The sequence below is a fragment of the Melospiza melodia genome, chromosome 27 (assembly GCF_035770615.1).
Source record: "Melospiza melodia melodia isolate bMelMel2 chromosome 27, bMelMel2.pri, whole genome shotgun sequence".
Lineage (NCBI taxonomy): Eukaryota > Metazoa > Chordata > Aves > Passeriformes > Passerellidae > Melospiza > Melospiza melodia.
Window position 1 is genome coordinate 4,621,382 of NC_086220.1, and position 20,641 is coordinate 4,642,022.

At 52.1% G+C, this 20,641-nt stretch overlaps 1 protein-coding gene across 1 annotated transcript; it reads right to left on the bottom strand.

Moving 5' to 3' along the window:
• Window positions 1-2,776: 2,776 nt before the first annotated feature.
• SNRNP40 (small nuclear ribonucleoprotein U5 subunit 40) lies at window positions 2,777-20,485 on the bottom strand. The gene is made up of 10 exons (XM_063177393.1): window positions 20,264-20,485; window positions 19,036-19,165; window positions 17,572-17,665; window positions 15,919-16,084; window positions 14,613-14,735; window positions 12,083-12,203; window positions 10,751-10,833; window positions 10,269-10,330; window positions 6,431-6,534; window positions 2,777-3,179 (listed from the first exon to the last, which is right to left on the bottom strand). The coding sequence occupies exons 1-10, from the start codon at window positions 20,483-20,485 to the stop codon at window positions 3,130-3,132; spliced, it is 1,155 nt and encodes a 384-aa protein (XP_063033463.1). The 3' UTR covers window positions 2,777-3,129.
• Between the last annotated feature and the right edge of the window lie 156 nt (window positions 20,486-20,641).

Consider the following 20,641-nt stretch of genomic DNA (forward strand, 5'->3'; position numbering starts at 1 on the left):
CTGGGATGGGCACAGGGCCCTGCGCTGGGTGGTCAGTGCTGGGGGCAGCGTGCCAGGGGCAGCTGGGCATGGGCAGGGAGTGCCCACAGGGCTGCCCTGCCTTGGCTCTGTCCATCCAGGGTGTGGTTCTGTCCATCCTGTGTGTGGCTCTGTCCATCCAGGGTGTGGCTCTGTCCATCCAGGGTGTGGCTCTGTCCATCCTGGGTGTGGCTCTGTCCATTCTGGTTGTGATTCTGTCCATTCTGGTTGTGATTCTGTCCATCCAGACTGGGCTCTGTCCATCCTCATCAGGTTCTGTCCATCCTGGTTCTGGTTCCATCCATCCGGGCCTGGCTCTGTCCATTCAGGATATGGTTCTGTCCATCCAGGTCAGACTCTGTCCATCCAGGTCACCTCTGTCTGTCCAGCCCTGCTCTGTCCATCCTGGTCTGGTTCCATCCATCCATCCATCCATCCATCCATCCATCCATCCATCCATCCATCCATCCATCCATCCATCCATCTATCCATCCAGGCTGGGCTCTGTCCATCCAGGTCACCTCTGTCTGTCCAGCCCTGCTCTGTCCATCCAGGCTGGGCTCTGTCCATCCAGGTCACCTCTGTCTGTCCAGCCCTGCTCTGTCCATCCAGGTCACCTCTGTCCATCCAGCCCTGCTCTGTCTGTCCAGCCCTGCTCTGTCCATCCAGGTCACCTCTGTCTGTCCAGCCCTGCTCTGTCCATCCAGGTCTCTCCCATCCCTCTGCTCAGGGATTTGCCAATAATCCGGATCATTTCCCCATCTGGGTCACAGCTCTGTGTCCCTCGTGCCCAGGCCAGGGGGGGGTCTGGGCACAGGGGGTGACACCCAGGGTGACACCCAGGGACCCCAGGCTGGGCTATGGATCCATCCACCCCCCCTGCCTGGCACCAGGAGCCCCAGGACTGCCCAGGACTCAGGGCAGGGGAGCAATGATGCCCCTCCTTCAGATCCCTGCTGGTTCCTGGGGTGGGAATGAGGAACAAAACCCTTCTTTGGTTCCTTTAAAGAAGCACGACCCGGTAAGGGTCAGGATTGGTCACAGATCAGCCCCAAGGGTCTCTCCCTCTGGCACTTGGGTGTAGCTCCCAATAAACCCATAAACCCTTGGGATAATAACAGGACCTAATTAAACCCTAAATCTGTGGGACAGAGGAAGGGGCTCAGTCCTTCCTGGCACTAAAAAACCCCTAAAATAATAAAGTAAATGAATAATACATATATAATAAAATAAAACAATAAAATAAATTAAATAAATCACAAGAAATAATAAAATAAAAAAAATAAATTAATAATAAGAAATAATGAAATAATAAAAAAAAGTAAGTAAAATTTTAAAAAGTAAATAAAATAACCCTCCTGTGCCTCCAGCCCTGCCTGCCGCTCTCCAGGGAGGGCTTTGTCTGCCTGGAGCTGCTCACCCATCGGGATGTGGAGACGGATCTGCCTGAGCAGCACCTCCCTGAGGGCTCCTGTCACTCATCCACGGAGGGCAGGGACAATGGGACAGCCAGGGGACCAGGGACAGCTCCAGGGACAGCCCCAGGGCTGCAGCAGCCACTCCCATGGGATCCTGCCTGCCATTGCCCCTGAGGCCAGGGGAAGGATGAGAAGGAGATGTGGGCAGCTGCCAGGAGCTGAAGAATCCTGGACTTGGGAGAGGGGCTGGGGACAAGGATGGAGGGACAGGAGCCAGGGAATGGCTGCCAGTGCCAGAGGGCAGGGCTGGATGGGATCTTGGCAATTGGGAATTGTTCCCTGGCAGGGTGGGCAGGGGCTGGGCTGGAATTGCCAGAGCAGCTGTGGCTGCCCCTGGAGCCCTGGCAGTGCCCAAGGCCAGGCTGGGCATTGGGGCTGGCAGCACCTGGCACAGTGGCAGGTGGCCCTGCCATGGCAAGGGTGGCACTGGGTGGGATTTAAGGTCCCTTCCCAAACCATTCCATAAGTTTGGTGATTCCACAAATGATTCCATCATTCCAGCTCAATGATTTCCTGGTTAGCTACAGGTGAGGACCTGGATTTAAAACTGGAGAACAGAAAAGTAACCAGAGTGTCTGAGGTTGAAAATGGGGCTGTGTGTGTGTTCTGTGCCCACCTGTCAGGGCTGGGGCAGTTCTCTGCTGTTCTCGGGGCAGTTTTCTTCATCTCTCCCACAGCCAATCCTCCCTCCAGGAGATCTCTGCTGTCCATGGCCACTGAGTGTCCCTGCAGGGCTGATCCAATTCCAGCATCCCATGGGCAGATGCTGCGCCCAGGGCAGGAGCCAAGCATTCCTGCCTGGATGCAATCTGAGCCTGGCACAGCACAGCAGCCTCTGCCCCCTGCATTGCCAGAGGAGCAGCTTTCTGCTGCCCTGCATGGCCAGAGGGAGCCCAGGCCCATCTGCAGCAGCCCTGGAGCTGCAGAGGAAAACTCCCCCCTTGTGCAGGATCCCTGCTGCAGCAGAGCCACAGCTGGCACTGCAGGAGGGCTGAGCCCCCATGGCATGGGGCTGTGCCACCAGCCTGAGCCACAGCGTGCCAGGGCCTGCTCTCACTCTGGCAGGGTTGTTTTGCATTTTTATTTTATTTTTATTTTTTTCCCTAATAAAGAACTGTTATTGCTACTCCCATATCTTTGCCTAAGAGCCCCTTAATTTCCAATTTATAACAGTTCAGAGGGAGGGGAGTTTCATTTTCCATTCCAAGGGAGGCTCCTGCCTTCCTCAGCAGACACCAGTCCAAACTGAGACACAGAGCAATAAGCCCCAGGCACCGAGCTGTGTAAAAAAAGCCATTTATTGCAGTTTTAACTGTATCAAAAAACCTCCAAAGGAAACAGGACAGGGATATACAGGCCACGTGTGGAACTGAACCAAAAGTTCTCAATTTCAAGGGATCTGGAGAAAGGTTTCACTGTCAGTGGCACAGCCAGAACGAAATTCCTTTGAGATCCAAGTTTTCCTGCCTCCCAAAGAAAGGAGAGGTGGAAAAAGCTGCCCAGGGAGATGTGGGGAGGGGACAGCCTGCACTGGGCTGTCACACCGAGCTCTGTCACCTGCTGCCCTGGGAGGGGAAGCACCCAGCTCCTGCCAGGGCAGCACCCAGGCACGGATCCTGCAGCTCCTGGGGCATCACTGGATCTCCCCCATGTAGAGCCTTTTGTCACTGGATGCAGAGAGAACTGAGGGGCAAGGACAGAAAGGAATAAAGAAATTAAAACAATGTACAAATTAAAACAGATTATAAAAGCTGAAGTGGAATATAAAAATTAGAATATGAAAACTGGAATACAATGCAAAAATTTAAAGAGTATAAAAACGGAAATAGAATGCAAAAATTGAAATAGAATATAAAAACTGAAATAGAATGCAAAAATTAAAATAGAATATAAAAACGGAAATAGAATACAAAAATTGAAATACAAAACCTGAAATAGAATGCAAAAATTGAAACAGAATATAAAAACGGAAATAGAATACAAAAATTAAACTAGAATATAAAAACTGAAATAAAATACAAAAAATTAAAATAGAAAAACTGAAATAGAACACAAAAATGAAAATAGGATATAAAAACTGAAATAGAATGCAAAAATTAAAGTACAAAAACTGAAATAGAATATAAAAATTAGAATATATAAAATGAAATAGAATGCAAAAATGAAAATAGAATATAAAAACTCAAATAGAATGCAAAAATTAAAATACAAAAGCTGAAATAGAATGCAAAAATTAAAATAGAATACAAAAACTGAAATAGAATATCAAAATTAGAATATGAAAACTGGAATAGAATGCAAAAATTAAAATAGAATATAAAAACTGAAATAAATACAAAAATTCAAATACAAAACCTGAAAGAGAATACAAAAATTAAAATGGAATATAAAAACTGAAAAAGAAAACAAAAATTAGAATATAAAAATTGAAATAGAATACAAAAATGACCCCAGTGGTTTGTGACCTCCCTGAGGGCACAGCCCAACCTCCTCATTTTTTGCAGGCCAGGTCTCAGCTGCTTGCCAAGGCAGCCATGAACAGCTCTGTGTCACCGAGCCCGGCTCTGCCAGCTGCCGGTGCCACTAGAGGGCACATGTGGCCAGGAAAGTGTCCCCAGGACAGGATTCCCTGGGAGCAGGGAAAACCCAGTGGCTCCCAGCTCCCACCGGCCCTGAGCCACCCTGAGCCACAGCCACGGGATCCTGGAGCTTGGGGAACACCCCCGAGAGCATCAAAGGCACCGGCCAGCCTGGCACCAGCCCAGGTCACCCCTGCCCAGCAGTGCCCTGAACACCTCCAGGGATGGGGACTCCACCAGCAGGGCTGGACATGGGCCAGAAGGGCCATATTATGATGCCTTTATGGAATTATAAAATCATCAAGGCTGGAAAATCCCTCTGAGATCATCGAGTCCAACCTTTAACCCAGCCCCGTCCATGTCCCCAAGTGCCACATCCACAGGGCTTCTAAATCCCTCCAGGGATGGGGCTCCACCCCTGCCAGGCTGGACACCCTTTCCATGGGGAATTCTTCCCAAAAATCCCCCCTGAGCTGCCCTGGCCCAGCCTGAGGCCGTTCCCTCTGCTCCTGTCCCTGTTCCCTGGAGCAGAGCCCAACACAGCTCTGACCTGAGCTCTGCCCCATAGAGGACAGGCAGGGTGGGTGTCATGTCAGGGAACCTTCCAGATCAGATTCCCCTGCCATGGACAGGGATTTTCTCTCACATTCAACCCAAACCTCTCCTGGCCCAGCCTGAGGCCGTTCCCTCTGCTCCTGTCCCTGTTCCCTGGGGCACAGCCCGACCCCCCCGGCTGTGCCCTCCTGTCAGGAGCTGTGCAGAGCCACAAGGGCCCCCTGAGCCTCCTTTGCTCCAGGCTGAGCCCCTGCCCAGCTCCCTCAGCCCCTCCTGGGGCTCCAGCCCTTCCTCTCTTCAGGGAATTCCCAAGAATGACCCAGAAGACACCAGCAGTGGTTTCATCCCTGTCCAGGAGAGCTCTGGGGGTTTCTGCACCAATTCCCAGCCCAGTGTTTGTCACCCTGCACAGCCTGGTGAGAATCCTGCAGGGATTTATGGATTAACATCACCAGGAGCTCCCAGCCAGCAGCTGAACGACTCAATGGGTTTTTATTAAGAGTTTTTTAATTGTTATTTGTGATTGATGAGCCAAGAGGAGCTGAGCACAGGATCCCACACGCAGAGAGGAGCCGGCTCTGCTCCCCCAGCACAGCCCCAGCCCAGCAGAGCTGAGGGCACCCAGCTCCCTGCCCCTTGCTTTGCCTTTGGGGGTGACTGCAGGGAATTTTTGGCTGCTGACCAGGCCCAGAGGGGAGCATTTCCATGGAAACCCAGCACCCTGCAGTCCTGCCCAGCCCAGGAGATGGGAATGGAGCCTGGTCCCAGCTTCAGATGGCTCTGAAAAGCCACCCTGAGCTTTGTATCAGCCAGCTCTGAATGTGGTGCCACCTCCAGAACAGGACCCAAACCCACTGCAGCCAGAGCTTCCTTTGGTGGAATTTTGAGAAGGAATTGTTCCCTGGCAGGGTGGGCAGGGGCTGGGCTGGAATTGCCAGAGCAGCTGTGGCTGCCCCTGGAGCCCTGGCAGTGCCCAAGGCCAGGCTGGGCACTGGGGCTGGCAGCACCTGGCACAGTGGCAGGTGTCCCTGGGCTGCAATCAGCTGCCATTGAAGATCCCTTCCCACCCAAACCACTCTGGCATTCACATTCCTGAACCAAGGATGGAAACCAGCACCAAAACCCATTGCAGCAAATGGAGAAAGGAAAGGAAAGAATGATTTCCTGGCTGGTTCCAGGTGCCCCCAGTGCCATTTGCCACAGGGGGTTTGTAGCCTGGCAAGGGCTGGTTAGAGAGGTTTGGGCTGTGCCAGGGTGCCCAGAGCAGCTGTGGCTGCCCCTGGAGCCCTGGCAGTGCCCAAGGCCAGGCTGGAGCACCTGGCACAGTGGGAGGTGTCCCTGCCATGGCAGGGGTGGCACTGGGTGGGATTTAAGGTCCCTTCCAACCCAAACTATTCTAGGATTGTGGTTTTGTGATTCTCTGATTTGCTTCCTACAGCTTTTGGGGCAGTTAGGACCCCCCAGGCTCCCAGGTGATCCATGTCCTGATGGAATCACCACACATGGTTGTACCCCTGGCATCCCAGCCATTCCAAACCTGTTCCTCATGGCCCCTGGGAAGGCAGGACAAGCCCTGGGCAGTGGCAGCCACCCGAGAGCCACCCTGCTGCCCTCTGGGTGTCCCCAGCCCAGTCCCAGAGTCCCTGTGCTCAACCCAGGGTGCCCCCACTCAACTGGAGATGAGCAAACCAGGCTCTACCACCCCTAAACCTGATAAGTGGCAATTTTGAAGTCACTTCCCAAAGGATCAGCAGCTCAGTGAGCCCTGGAGCTGCTGCCCTGGCAGGGGGGAGCACTTACTGATGGGTTCCTCAGGGTGGAAGGCCAGCTCATTGACAGAGCCAGCATGGCCAGGCAGCTTGTACAGGATCCTCCTGGAGGTGGTGTCCCACACGTACACAAACCTGCAACAGAGAGTTCCAGATTGCAATGCAAGATGTGTTCCATTACCATCTGTATGGCAGATTACCTTTGTCAGGTGGGCAGTTTGCCTTATCTCTCTCTTTGAGTGATCACATTCACACCTCCCTCGGGAGGGGACATTGCTGATAACAGCTATGGAATGTCCCTGCATGGCTGATAAGAACTACAGCATCCCATTGGGAGATGGGAGCCCAGAGGGAGGAGCCAAGCATTCCTACCCGGATAGAATCTGGAGATTCTGGAACACCAGCACGGCTTCTGCACTGGATTGCCCAGAGGAACAGCAGCTGCCTCTGCCCCTGGATCTTCAGAGGCAGAGACTGCACCTTTCTCCAGGATCCCTGCTCCAGCAGAACCAGCCCTGACACTGCAGGAGGGCTGAGCCACAATTCCAATGGCACTGCTGCCAACAGCCTGACCCACAGGGTGTCAGGTTGGGTTCTGACTCTGACACTGTTGGTTTAGCTCACTGCATTGTTTATTTTATCCTTTTGTTTTCTTCCTTATTAAAGAACTGTTATTTCCTGCTCCCATATTATTTTTTGCCTGAGAGCCCCTTCATTTAAAATTTATAGCAATTCAGAGGAGTAAACAGAGTTTACATTCTCCATTTCAAGAGAGGCTCCTGCCTTAGCAGACTCCTTTCTTTCCAAACCAAGACACAGAGTCCTGCTGAGGGCAGGCATGGGCCAAGGAAAATGCCTGTGCCCCCAGGTGGTTCTGTGTCACCCTGATTTTTGATTTTCTAAACCTTCTGATGTTCACATTCTTGTAACAAACTTTCTCACACACTTTCTGTAAATAACTCATTGTTTTGCATTCTTTTATGGAGGAGGAGAAATTTGATGGCCTGTTGGTTTGTTCAGTGTCATTGGTGAGGTGGCACTGTTGTCACAGACATCTTTTCATGAAAAATCCTTTCCTTAGGATTTTTCCTCCTGAGAAGCTGAGAGTCCTTAGGAACAAAATGTAAACATTGATTATCTGCTGCTGTGGAATGCAACAGGTGCATCTGGGATTGGTCTCATGTTGGTTGTTTCTAATTAATGGCCAATCACAGTGAGCTCAGAGAGCCGAGACACAAACCTTTATTATGATTATTATTCTATTCTTAGCCAGCCTTCTGATGAAACCTTTTCTTCTATTCTTTTAGTATAGTTTTAATGTAATATATCTCATAAAATAATGAATCAGCCTTCTGAAACATGGAGTCAGATCCTTGTCTCTTCCCTCATCCTGAGACCCCTGTGAACACTGTCACAGCACTGTCACCTTTGGAAATCTGTAAATGTTGGAGTCAGAAAATAAACTTCCCTTTTCTTCACCTTGAGAGCAGCAGTGTGTGCTTGTGTTGTTTTGTGTCCCATAGTGACAGCTCTGCAGCTGGAATGATCTTTGTGAGGATAAACAGGAACCTCCCAGGAGCAAAATGGAAAAATGCTGCTCTGACAGGCCCAGGAGAGGAGAGGCTGAGCAGGGAGGAATCAAGAGTGGCAAAAACCTCCCTGCCAGCAGTGCCCCTCACGGCACAGAGATGGATTTGAAAGCTGTGAGGTCAAAAAAAAAAATCCTTCATAGTGTAGGGACAGGGAGCAAAGCAGCACTGGGAATGCTGATCTGAGGAGGAGTCTCACCCTCCCAAACAGCCCCACACACTCTGTGCACATCCAGGCATGCCCTGGGCTGGCAGTGAGGAGCCCAGAGCCTCCAGCCCCTGCTGCACTGCAATCCCTGCCTGCCAGCAGCTCCAAGATGGGATTTCTTCCTGCTGTGCCACATGAGGCACTCACCAGCGTTTATCAGGGAGTGATGGGATCATGCTGAGCCCTTTGATCACCCTCTGCTGGCTCCTGCCTGAGCCCCTATTGGGTTAAGAACCCCACAGGATCCTCCTCTGGCAGCACCAGGCACAGTTCAGCTTTCACACTTCTCTTAAAAACAGTTTCAGAGTCAGGGAAACTGAGCCCAAAACCCCAAAATCCCAGTGTGTGCTGTGGGGAGCTCTGCTGGGACCTGGCCCAGGAGCTGTCAGAGCCCTGAGCTCCAGCAGCACCTGCAAAAAGAACCAAAAGTGACCCAAACTCCAGGAAAACCTGCCCAGAACAGGGCTCAGCCTGGCCACAGGGATCCAGGCAGGAGCTGCTCTCCCAGGGCAGGGATTGCTGCTCTCCATGGCAGGAGCTGCTCTCCCAAGGCAGGAACTTCTGCTCTCTCCAGTGCAGGAATTGCTGCTCTCCCTCCAAGGCAGAAGCTGCTCTCCCAGGGCAGGGATTGCTGCTCTCCCAGGGCAGGAATTGCTGCTCTCCCAGACAGGAACTTCTGCTCTCTCCAGGGCAGGAGCTGTTCTCCCCTCCAGTGCAGGAACTGCTGCTCTCCCAGGGCAGGGATTCCTGCTCTCTAAGGCAGGAATTGCTGCTCTCCCCTCCAGTGCAGGAATTGCTGCTCTCCCAGGGCAGGAGCTGCTCTCCCACCAAGGCAGAAGCTGCTCTCCAAAGGCAGGAATTGCTTTTCTTCCAGGGCAGGAGCTTCTCTCCCAGAGCAGGAATTGCTGCTCTCCCCACCCCTCAGGGCAGGGATTGCTGCTCTCCCCCTCAGGACAGGGATTGCTGCTCTTCCAGGGCAGGGATTCCTGCTCTCTAAGGCAGGAATTGCTGCTCTCCCCACCAGGGCAGGAATCCTTGCTCTCCCCAGGTAGGAATTGCTGCTCTCAAAGGCAGAAAGGCAGGAATTGCTGCTCTCCCCACCAAGGCAGGAATCCTTGCTCTCCCCAGGTAGGAACTGCTGCTCCCCCAAGGCAAGAATTGCTGCCCTCTCCCCCAGGGCAAGAGCTGCTCTCTCCCAAAGCAGGAGCTGTTCTCCCCAGGTAGAGATTGCTGCTCTCCCAGGGCAGGAATTGCTCCTCTTCCCCCCAGGGCAGGGATCCCTGCTCTCCCCAGGTAGGAATTCTCCCTCCCCACTCAGAGCCCAGCAGGGCTGGGGGCAGTCACAGCTCCAGCTCATGCTGGGACAGCTGCCCCACTAAATCTGGACAGGGAGAGCTCAAGTTCTGTCTCTGTGCTATCAGAAGCTCATTAATCAGGTGATTACTGCTGCTCCATGGCCTGGCCCCTGGCCTGCAGGAATTCCTGTCTCCTTGGCACTGGTTTTGGGCCTGGATTTGCTCCAGGGGACATTGGTGTCCTTCACAGGGACCTTCAGACCCTGCTCTGCTTCCTCCCTGTGCCCTTTCACTCCTCAGCTCACTTTACAGAATCTTTCATTTGCAAGTCTGAGATGTGCCAATTGATTTTTTCTCCTTAATTAAAGGAGGAGTCATTAATGATCTCTGAAATCCCAACGAGCAGGGATTTAACCGGGATTTGTGCTCCTCATCCTCCAACCCCACACACAGACCCTGCTCAAAGACCCCCCAAGCTTCTGCCAGGACACCCAGGGGTCCAAGCCAGTGGCAAAGATGTCCCTGTCACCTGCTGGGGATCCTGTGGTGGGACAGGGCAGAGCCTCAGTCAGCTTTTGACAATAATAACCAGATTTTACAACAGTCAGATGCTCCTCCACAGAGCCCAAAGCAGTAGAAACACATCCCTGCTCAGGGAAATGAGGAAAACTCCTGAGGGCTGTTTGGGATTTCCCACCTCTACACACAGCCCTGAGCCTGGAGAATGCTGCAAATCCATCAGGGCTGCTGGGAACACAGGAATGCAGTGGCACTCACCTGTCAGCAGAGCCCCCTGCAATTTTGCTGCCATCTGGGGACCAGGAGCACCTCAGAAGGTTCTAAAACAAAAGAAAATGCACAGACCTATTTAGTTTCCCCCTTTTCCTTGAACTAAAATTACCATGAGACTTTAACCAGCACCACTTTAATGATCTCCCTTGGAAGATGAGATGGTAATTACAGATTTTATTTCATTGCTGGAAACAGCCAGTGCCTTGTTATTTTACACAAAGTAGATGGTAAGTGTAGAAAACACTTCATTTACAACTAATTACAAAAGAACTGAGCAAAGAAATCTTGTTACTGAGGCTTTAATTGGAACCCACTTTGTGGATTCATCTTTCTTTGAGTTCTTATTAAAGCCTTTCTGGCCTAAGCTTGAATTGAAAAAAAACAATTTAGAGGAAAGTTGATAGCAGAGGGAATTGAACAAGGAGTGGAGCACACTCAGAATTGAACAAGGAGTGGAGCACACTCACCTTCTCAAAATTATGGACATTTCCCTGGAAAATCTTCACACATCTCTCCTTGGGGGCAAAGGGCCTCACGTCCCAGATCCGAACTGCAGCAGAAGGAGGGACAGAGGCTGAGGGGGACAGGGACAGGCAACCCTGGCACAGCCCCCATGCCCAGGACAGGCTCCCTGACCCCTCATTCCCCAGAGGCCATGGGGAACCAGCAGCTTCCCCTGCAGCAGGCTTTGCAATGTGGAAATACAAAAACTTCCCAAGCTGTCATCCCAAAATGGAGCCCAGCTCCTCACAAGGGGCTTTTCCTCACCCTGCCACATCCCATGGGCACAGCCCTGATGGGCTCAGCCTCACTGAGGGACACAGGGACAGCAGGGTGGCAACTGGGCTGTCACTCCTGCTGAGGGGACACAGCCAGGTCACCTTGACATGAGCCAGAGTGCACAGATCACCTGTGCCATGGCTCTTGTCCCCAGTGTCCTCCAGGAGCTGGGCTGTCACTCCTGCTGAGGGGACAAACCTGTGCCATGGCTCTTGTCCCCAGTGTCCTCCAGGAGCTGGGCTGTCACTCCTGCTCAGGGGACAAATCTGTGCCATGGCTCTTGTCCCCAGTATCCTCCAGGAGCTGGGCTGTCACTCCTGCTGAGGGGACAAACCTGTGCCATGGCTCTTGTCCCCAATTCCTGCAGGATAACCTGTGCCATGGCTCTTGTCCCCAATTCCTGCAGGGCAGCCTGTGCCATAGCTCTTGTCCCCAGTGTCCTGCAGGACAACCTGTGCCATCGCTCTCGTTCTCAATGTCCTGCAGGGGCTGAGCTGTCACTTCTTCTGAGGGGACAAATCTGTGACATTGCTCTTGTCCCCAGGCCCTGCAGGACAACCTGTGCCATGGCTCCTGTCCCCAGTGTCCTGCAGGATAACCTGTGCCATGGCTCTTGTCCCCAGGCCCTGCAGGACAACCTGTGCCATGGCTCCTGTCCCCAGTGTCCTGCAGGACAACCTGTGCCATGGCTCCTGTCCCCAGGCCCTGCAGGACAACCTGTGCCATGGCTCTTGTCCCCAGGCCCTGCAGGATAACCTGTGCCATGGCTCCTGTCCCCAGTGTCCTGCAGGACAACCTGTGCCATGGCTCCTGTCCCCAGTGTCCTGCAGGATAACCTGTGCCATGGCTCTTGTCCCCATTTCCCTCCCAGCTGGGACAAACCCCCTGAGGCAGCTGCTCTCCCCTCAAGGACCCAAATTCAGGGTTCAGCTCTGGAGCCCAGCTCCCTGCAGCCCAGCCCAGCTCAGCTGTGCCAGGATGAGCAGGCAGAGGTGTCCCTGGAGCTCAGCAGGCTGTACCTGTGTTGTCCATGGCGTTGGAGAGCAGGTAGGAGCCCTCAGAGCTGAGGCTCAGACCTGTCACCGAGTCAGCGTGGCCCCGCATGGTGTAGGTGAGCTTGTTCTGCCGCAGGTCCCACACCTGGCACACAAACCACAAACACATAAACACAGAAACAAACACAGAATCAAACACACAAACAAAGCCAGCAGTGCTGGAGATTGATGGGTGTCACAGACATATATTATAAAAATCCTTTCCTTAGGATTTTTTCTCCTGAGAAGCTGAGAGGCCTCCGAAATTAAATGTAAACAATGATTATCTGCTGCTGTGGAATGCAACAGGTGCATCTGGGATTGGTCTCATGTGGTTGTTTTTAATTAATGGCCAATCACAGTCAGCTGGCTTGGACTCTCTGGTCAGTCACAAGATTTTATTATCATTCCATTCCTTTCAAGCCTTCTGATGAAATCCTTTCTTGTATTCTTTTAGTATAGTTTTAATATATCAATTTCATAATATAGTATAGTATAATATAGTATAGTATAATATAGTATAGCATAACATAGTATAGCATAACATAGTATAGCATAATATAATATATTATAATATACTATAATATAATATAGCATAATATACTATAATATAATATAGCATAATATAGCATAATATAATATACTATAATATAGCGTAGCATAATATACTATACTATAATATACTATAATATACTATACTATAATATACTATACTATAATATACTATACTATAATATACTATACTATAATATACTATACTATAATATACTATAATATACTATACTATAATATACTATACTATAATATACTATACTATACTATAATATAATATAATATAATATAATATAATATAATATAATATAATATAATATAATATAATATAATATAATATAATATAATATAATATAATATAATATAATATAATATAATATAATATAATATAATATAATATAATATAATATATCAGCCTTCTGAAACATGGAGTCAAGATTCTCATCTCTTCCCTCGTCCTGGGACCCCTGTGAACACCACCACAGATGGGAGTTGTGGGCAAATGGGATTTGTGCCTTAGATTGGTAACAGATGTGTTCAAAGTCCAAGGAGTTATGTGGCAGCAACCCCACACACATGAGCCAGGGAATGGCTGCCAGTGCCAGAGGGCAGGGCTGGATGGGATCTTGGCAATTGGGAATTGTTCCCTGGCAGGGTGGGCAGGGGCTGGGCTGGAATTGCCAGAGCAGCTGTGGCTGCCCCTGGAGCCCTGGCAGTGCCCAAGGCCAGGCTGGGCATTGGGGCTGGCAGCACCTGGCACAGTGGCAGGTGTCCCTGCCATGGCAGGGGTGGCACTGGGTGGGGTTTCATTCTTTCCATCCAAACCACTCCATGATCCTATGGAAACATGAGGCTGGACGTTTATGGGTTTCTAGAAGGACAGAATTTGCCTTTCAAAACATTTCTAAGTGGATCTGTTCAATGTCCAAGGAGTTCAACGCCAGCAGCCCCAGGCCTGCAGAATTCCTCCTGAACTGGCCCCAAAATCCCCCAAATGCCCCTGGCACAGAGCAGGAACTCCCCAATTCCCAGTTCCAGGCTGTTCTTCCCAAAGAGGGGCAGTGGGAGCAGCTCTGGTGGCAGTGCCACACTGAGCACTGGCTGTGACAGGCTGGGGACAGCTCTGGCAGGCTGGGGACAGCTCTGGTGGCAGTGCCACACCAAGCTCTGCCTGTGACAGGCTGGGGACAGCTCTGGCAGGCTGGGGATAGCTCTGGTGGCAGTGTCACATTGAGCTATGGCTGTGACAGGCTGGGGACAGCTCTGGTGGCAGTGTCACGTTGAGCACTGCCTGTGACAGGCTGGGGATAGCTCTGGTGGCAGTGCCACACCAAGCTCTGCCTGTGACAGGCTGAGGACAGCTCTGGTGGCAGTGCCACACCAAGCTCTGCCTGTGACAAGATGGGGACAGGCTGGAGAGGGGCTGATGACAGCTCTGGTGGCAGTGTCACACCGAGCTCTGCCTATGACAGGTTGGGGACAGCTCTGGCAGGCTGAGGGCAGTTTTGGTGCCAGTGTCACACTGAGCACTGCCTGTGACAGGCTGGGGACAGGCTGAGGCCATGGGGACAGGCTGAGCCCTGCAGCCCCAGGGCAATCAGCTGAATGAATGCTGAGCTCACTGGTAAATGAGAACTTTCCACAGCATCAGGTGCCAGGGCAGCTGCCAACTGGGCCAGAGGGCACACAGGGGACGTCACCACATCCTCCTCAGCTTACCTCACACATGGCTCTGGCCCAGGCTGCCAGCACTGCCAGCATTCCAGCCTGGCTCTGCAGTGACAGCAGTGCTGGGACACCCGAGTGCCACGCTGTCCCTGCCAGGCTGTCACAGCTCCCTGCCACTTTACTGGCCCTGTACCACCAGTATAGGGTTGGAGATGTAAAATTCAGCAGGTGGCACCCACAGCTGCCCTTGACCAACACAAGGTGTGACAGGAGGGAAAGGGACACAGGGTCCTACCTTGATGTCATTGTCGATGCCTCCAGAGATGATCTGGTCACTGGTGTCATTGAAGGTGACAGCCAGGACCTGGTAGGTGTTCTGGAATGTCTGGACAGCAGCTTTTTTCCTGATGTCCCACAGCTGGAAAGAAATGTGGCACTTGTAAGAGGTGGGCACAGATATTTAACAACAAAATCATTGCAGAGATATTGGCAGAGACTCAGCCTGCTCTCCTGAAATCCCTTTGTGGGTCTCATAAAAAACATCACACGTGGAGATCTTTATAAAAAACATTGAATTTGCTGTGTCTGGAGCACAGGAATGAAGGGAAGGAAGAAGAGGCCAGCAGAGATTTCAGGAGAGAGAAAAAGGAGCCAGTACAGGAGATAACAGCAGAAAGAAGGAGCCAGCCCAGATTTCAGAAGAGTCTTCTCATGCTTTGCTAATCCAGAAACTCTGGTCTCTGATTTTCTGTCCAGAAAGAATTCCTGGGACACCTGCAGGGATGGGCACTGCAAACCTCCCTGGGCAGCTCCTGCCAAGGCCTGAGCCCCCTTTCCATGGGGAAATTCCTGCTGTGCCCACCCTGAGCCTGCCCTGGCCCAGCCTGAGGCCGTTCCCTCTGCTCCTGTCCCTGTTCCCAGCCCCCACAGCTGTTCCCTCCTGGCAGGAGCTGTGCAGATCCTGTGCAGCAGAAAAATCCCAGCTGAGCAGCTCAACCTTCCCCACCACCCTGAGAAGTACAGAAAAAAAGAGAGCAGTGAAATTTGCTGTCACATTTTTGACTCTGAACTCGAGAGCAATAATGCAACTTGTAAGAAAAAGCTGAATTCAGCTCAGATAAATGGGAAGATCCTAAAACAAATTTTCCACCTTTTTTCTGCATGTTTTGCCCAGGGCACACATGTGGGGCATTCACATTTTCTGGAAAAATCCCTTTGCCTAGGATTTTTCTCCTGGGAAGCTGAGAAGCCTCAGAGAAAAGGAAAACAATTCTTATCTCATTTGCTTCTCCTGTGCTGTGCTCATGTGGAATGTGTTTGGAGATTGTTTACCCACAGGTGATTGTTCCATTGGATTCTGCTGGGAGTTGTTTTCACTCTTTGGCCAATCAGGGCCAAGTTGAGAGTCACACGTTTTCATTATTATCTTTTTAACATTTACTACTTACTAAATCCTTTCTGTATTCTTTAGTATAGTTTAGTAGGGCATTCTTTAATATAATATAGTATCATAAAATAATAAATTAGCCATGTGAGAACATGGAGTCAGATCCATCATTCCTTCCTTTGTCAGGGCACCCACAAACCCAGCACACACTGACCTTGACAGTGCCGTCATCGCTGCCGGTGCAGACGAGCTGGGGTCCCCTCCGGGCAGGGTAGCAGGAGTTGACAAAGGACGTGTGGCCCTTGAGCCTCTTGACCCTCTCTCCAGTCTCACTGTCCCACACAGCCACGGTTTTGTCCGTGGATGCTGAGAAGAGCATGCTGCAGGCAACAACCACAGTGAGGGCTCAGCTCCCTTCCCATCTCTCCTTACTCCTGTCCTGCACTGCCAAGCAAATTGTATCTGTTTGCCATCTCTATGGCAGTTGTCTCCTGTTCATGGGCAGCTTTCCTTATCTTTTCCACACCCACTGCTCCTGCTGATAACAGCTATGGAATGTCCCTGCATGGCTGATAAGAACTACAGCATCCCATTGGGAGATGGGAGCCCAGAGGGAGGAGCCAAGCATTCCTACCCGGATAGAATCTGGAGATTCTGCAACACCAGCACGGCTTCTGCACTGGATTGCCCAGAGGAACAGCAGCTGCCTCTGCCCCTGGATCTTCAGAGGCAGAGACTGCACCTTTCTCCAGGATCCCTGCTCCAGCAGAACCAGCCCTGACACTGCAGGAGGGCTGAGCCACAATTCCAATGGCACTGCTGCCAACAGCCTGACCCACAGGGTGTCAGGTTGGGTTCTGACTCTGGCACTGTTGGTTTACTTCACTGCATTGTTTATTTTATCCTTTTATTTTCTTCCCTTGTAAATAACTGTTATTCCTGCTCCCATATTATTTTTTGCCTGAGAGCCCCTTAATTTAAAATTTATAGCAATTCAGAGGGAGAGGGTTTGCATTTTCCATTTCAGGGCAGGCTCCTGCCTTAGCAGACACCTGGCTTTCCAAACTAAGACAAAAAGTAACGAGATGGAGAAGAACCTTTCCCTTTGGTGTTTTGGAGGACCCTGAAACACTGACTGACACTGGAACAGCTGCACAGACAAACACCCCTCAATCCCTGCTGGAAATTGGTTTTCTTCCTCCTCAAGCAGCATCGGGGATGAGCACAGCTCAGCAAAGCTCAGCAGCGATGGTGGAACAGCCTTTTAAATTAACCAGTATCTCACTTGGTCTCTCTCCTGCTCACCTGTGACCCCACACAAACTTCCCTCTGCTCCCCAAAACTGCATCAATGGCACTGGGGGGGGTCATAGCTGCGCCCAGATCCTTTGCCCACACTACAAAGACTTGGAGTCTATGGATTGAGCACAGTTAACAATCCCAGAATCACTGAGGTGGGAAAAGAGCTCCAAGATCATCAAGTCCAAGCTGTGCCTGATCCCCACCTTGTCCCCAGCCCAGAGCTCTGAGTGCCACCTCCAGGAATTGCTGGGGCACCTGCAGGGATGGGCACTGCAGAGCTCCCTGGGCAGCCCCTGGCACGGCCTGAGCCCCCTTTGCATGGGGAAATTCCTGCTGTGCCCACCCTGAGCTGCCCTGGCCCAGCCTGAGGCCGTTCCCTCTGCTCCTGTCCCTGTTCCCTGGGGCACAGCCCGACCCCCCCGGCTGTGCCCTCCTGGCAGGAGCTGTGCAGAGCCACAAGGGCCCCCTGAGCCTCCTTTGCTCCAGGCTGAGCCCCTGCCCAGCTCCCTCAGCCTCTCCTGGGGCTCCAGCCCTGTTCCAGAGCAGCACAGAGCCCCTGCCCTCACCTGCCATCCGTGTTGTAGTGCAGCTCCATGACAGCCCCACTGTGTCCCTTCAGGGTGGCAAAGTTGTCACAGTCCCCATAGACGTTCCAGAGCACTGGGGGACACCAAGGGACAGGTGAGCACAGGAAAGGCACAGGAACAGCCTGTGCTGTGCATGGAGCTGATCTTTGGGGCTCAGCAAAGTGCAGGATGGACCATCCCTAGTGCTGAGCCCCAGCTGGGACATTCACAGCAGTGACAAAGCATCAGGTGAGCCCCAGGGTACAGGAGATTCAGGGATCTTGGTTAAAGTGAATTTATTAAGAAAAATTATAATCTTTGCTTCAGCAAGCCTAAGCACCAAAACCTGTATTTCTGCAGACCTCTGGAAGCATCAAAACCTGCATTTCTGCAAACCTCTGGAAGCATCAAAACCTGCATTTCTGCAGACATCTGGAAGCATAAAACCTGCATTTCTGCAGACATCTGGAAGCTGTGTGACAGGGACACAGGGCTGTCACAGCTTGCCCCAGCTGTGGGAAATGGAAAGATAAAACTGCCACAGACACTGAAGGGTTTGATTTGCAGCCTTGGAAGGAGCTTGGATTGATGTGAAAATAAAGTATACAGACATTAAGTAAAAAAATCATAAACTCATGCTTCTGTAGTTATAAATAAGAATATGCTTTAAGCAAGTGAGAAACTGTACTGGTAAAATGGTGAAAGGTTTATAATGTAAGGGTGTAATTGTATAGAATGATTTAAATTATTCTATACAATTACACCCTTACATTGTAAACCTATAGCTTACCATCTTATCAGCTATAACCTCTTATAGCAAAGATTATAATTTTTTACATGTTATAACAGAAGTATATGTGTGCATATGAATTACAGCCTATTGGTTAAAGTATATTATAAATTAAATTATTCTATACAATTACACCCTTACATTGTAAACCTATAGCTTGCCATCTTATCAGCTATAACCTCTTATAGCAAAGATTATAATTTTTTACATGTTATAACAGAAGTATATGTGTGTATATGAATTACAGCCTATTGGTTAAAGTATCTGCATTGCAGTAAAATTAAGTAAAGGTGACAGGTTAGAAAAGCAAAACATTCTCTGTGGTGACTGTCCACAAAGTTAGAAAGTTGTTTACTGTCCTGCAACAAAGAATTTGTGACTATCCTGAGCTATGGCCACTGCCTGCTGTCTCAAAACCTCCCAGCCTCTGATGCTGATGTTTATTTAAACAATAAATGGGTTTTAACCTGATTTTAGTCCCATCCCTTCAATTAGTGCAACAACAATAACACCACAAGGCACATTTCCAGCCCCAGCAGGATGGCACTGCCAGAGGAGCTGGGAAAAGCCTCCTGGGGAAGCAATTCAGCCCCAGGAGCAGGGGAGGCTGAGCTGAAACCCCTCAGCAGCAGGGCCTGAGCCTGGGGACAGCAGGGGACAGCAGTGCCACTCACAGATGAGCCTGTCGAAGCCAGCTGAGGCCAGGGTGTTGCCATTGGGGTGGAACTTGCAGCAGTAAACCTCCCCCTCGTGTCCTGAGAGCAGCATGATGGGGGCCTGCAGCGAGGAGCAGCGTGGGGGACCCTGAGGGACAGAGAGGACACCGTGAGGGGACAAGGGACAAGGGCAGGGGACAGCCAGCCTGCCACCCCTGCTGAGCATCTTCACCTTCCCACCAGAATCCCAGCATTACTGAGGCTAGAAAAGAACTCCAAGGTCACCAAGTCCATCCTGTGCCTGAACCCCACCCTGTCCCCAGCCCAGGGCACTGAGTGCCACATCAGGAATTCCTTGGGCACCTCCAGGGATGGGCACAGCAAAGCTCCCTGGGCAGTCCCTGCCAAGGCCTGAGCCCCCTTTCCATGCAGTAATTTCCCCCCAATATGCAAAAATGGGATTTTAAGGACTTGCAGGGCTCCTTTTCTGTTGTTGGTGTGAGGGGTTTGGAGCTGTGGGGAACAGGAAATGTTCCCTGCCAGAAGGGGCTGGGGCAGGGACACCTCTGCTGCTGGGCTTGCACTGGATGGATATTCCCTTGTGGGAAAAGCCTTTGGGATTCTGGTGTTCAGGATCCAGAGATGAGGTGGGAAAAGAGCTCCAAGGACATCGAGTCCCAGCTGATCCCACCTTGTCCCCAGCCCAGAGCTCTGAGTGCCACCTCCAGGAATTGCTGGGGCACCTGCAGGGATGGGCACTGCAAAGCTCCCTGGGCAGCCCCTGGCAAGGCCTGAGCCCCCTTTGCATGGGGAAATTCCTGCTGTGCCCACCCTGAGCTGCCCTGGCCCAGCCTGAGGCCGTTCCCTCTGCTCCTGTCCCTGTTCCCTGGGGCACAGCCCCGACCCCCCCGGCTGTGCCCTCCTGGCAGGAGCTGTGCAGAGCCACAAGGGCCCCCTGAGCCTCCTTTGCTCCAGGCTGAGCCCCTGCCCAGCTCCCTCAGCCCCTCCTGGGGCTCCAGCCCTTCCCCAGCTCCCTCAGCCCCTCCTGGGGCTCCAGCCCGTTCCCCATTCCCCGGACCCGCTCCGAGGTGCTCAGACCCTCACTCAGCACCGAAGGTGCCTCAGCAGCGCCCAATCAAACCGCCTCGTGGCTTTCCCTCCTCCTGGAGCCACCCTCAGCCCTCTCCCCTCAGCTCTCCACCCTATTGGGATCTCCTCCCACCCTCCCCTCACGTTCCCCCGTTACCGCCTGCAGCAGAGCCCCGGCCGCCGGCTGCCCCCCAGCGCCACCCGTGCCCGGCGCCCCCGGCAGGTCATGGCGGGGCCGCTTGGCGGGCACGGGGACGAGCGGGAGGTCGGGGCCGGGCGCGGGGGCGGCTCCGGGGGCGGCGGGGCCCGGGGGGGCGCCGGGTGCGGGGCCGGGGCCAGGCCCGGGGCCCGGGACCTTCCGCTTCTGCTGCTCGATCATGGCGGCCGCCGGGCCCCGCCCCCCGGGCCGCATTGGCTGCCGCCGCCGCGCCCGCCGCGCTGATTGGCGGAGCGCCCTGGATGTTCCGCCCCCCGACTCAGCGCCGGCACGCCGAGGATAGAGCGGGGAGCGCGGCGCCTTCTGGCGCGCCTCGCT

What these genes read in the sequence shown, in the direction of transcription:
- SNRNP40 (XM_063177393.1), bottom strand. Translation starts at nt 20,485, where the DNA reads ATGATCGAGCAGCAGAAGCGGAAGGTCCCGGGCCCCGGGCCTGGCCCC. An exon ending in CCGGGGCTCTGCTGCAGGCG is followed by an intron (nt 19,166 to 20,263) that starts GTAACGGGGGAA and finishes TCTGTCCCTCAG; the next exon opens with GGTCCCCCACGCTGCTCCTC. An exon ending in ATGTCCATAATTTTGAGAAG is followed by an intron (nt 10,331 to 10,750) that starts GTGAGTGTGCTC and finishes CTTTTGTTTTAG; the next exon opens with AACCTTCTGAGGTGCTCCTG.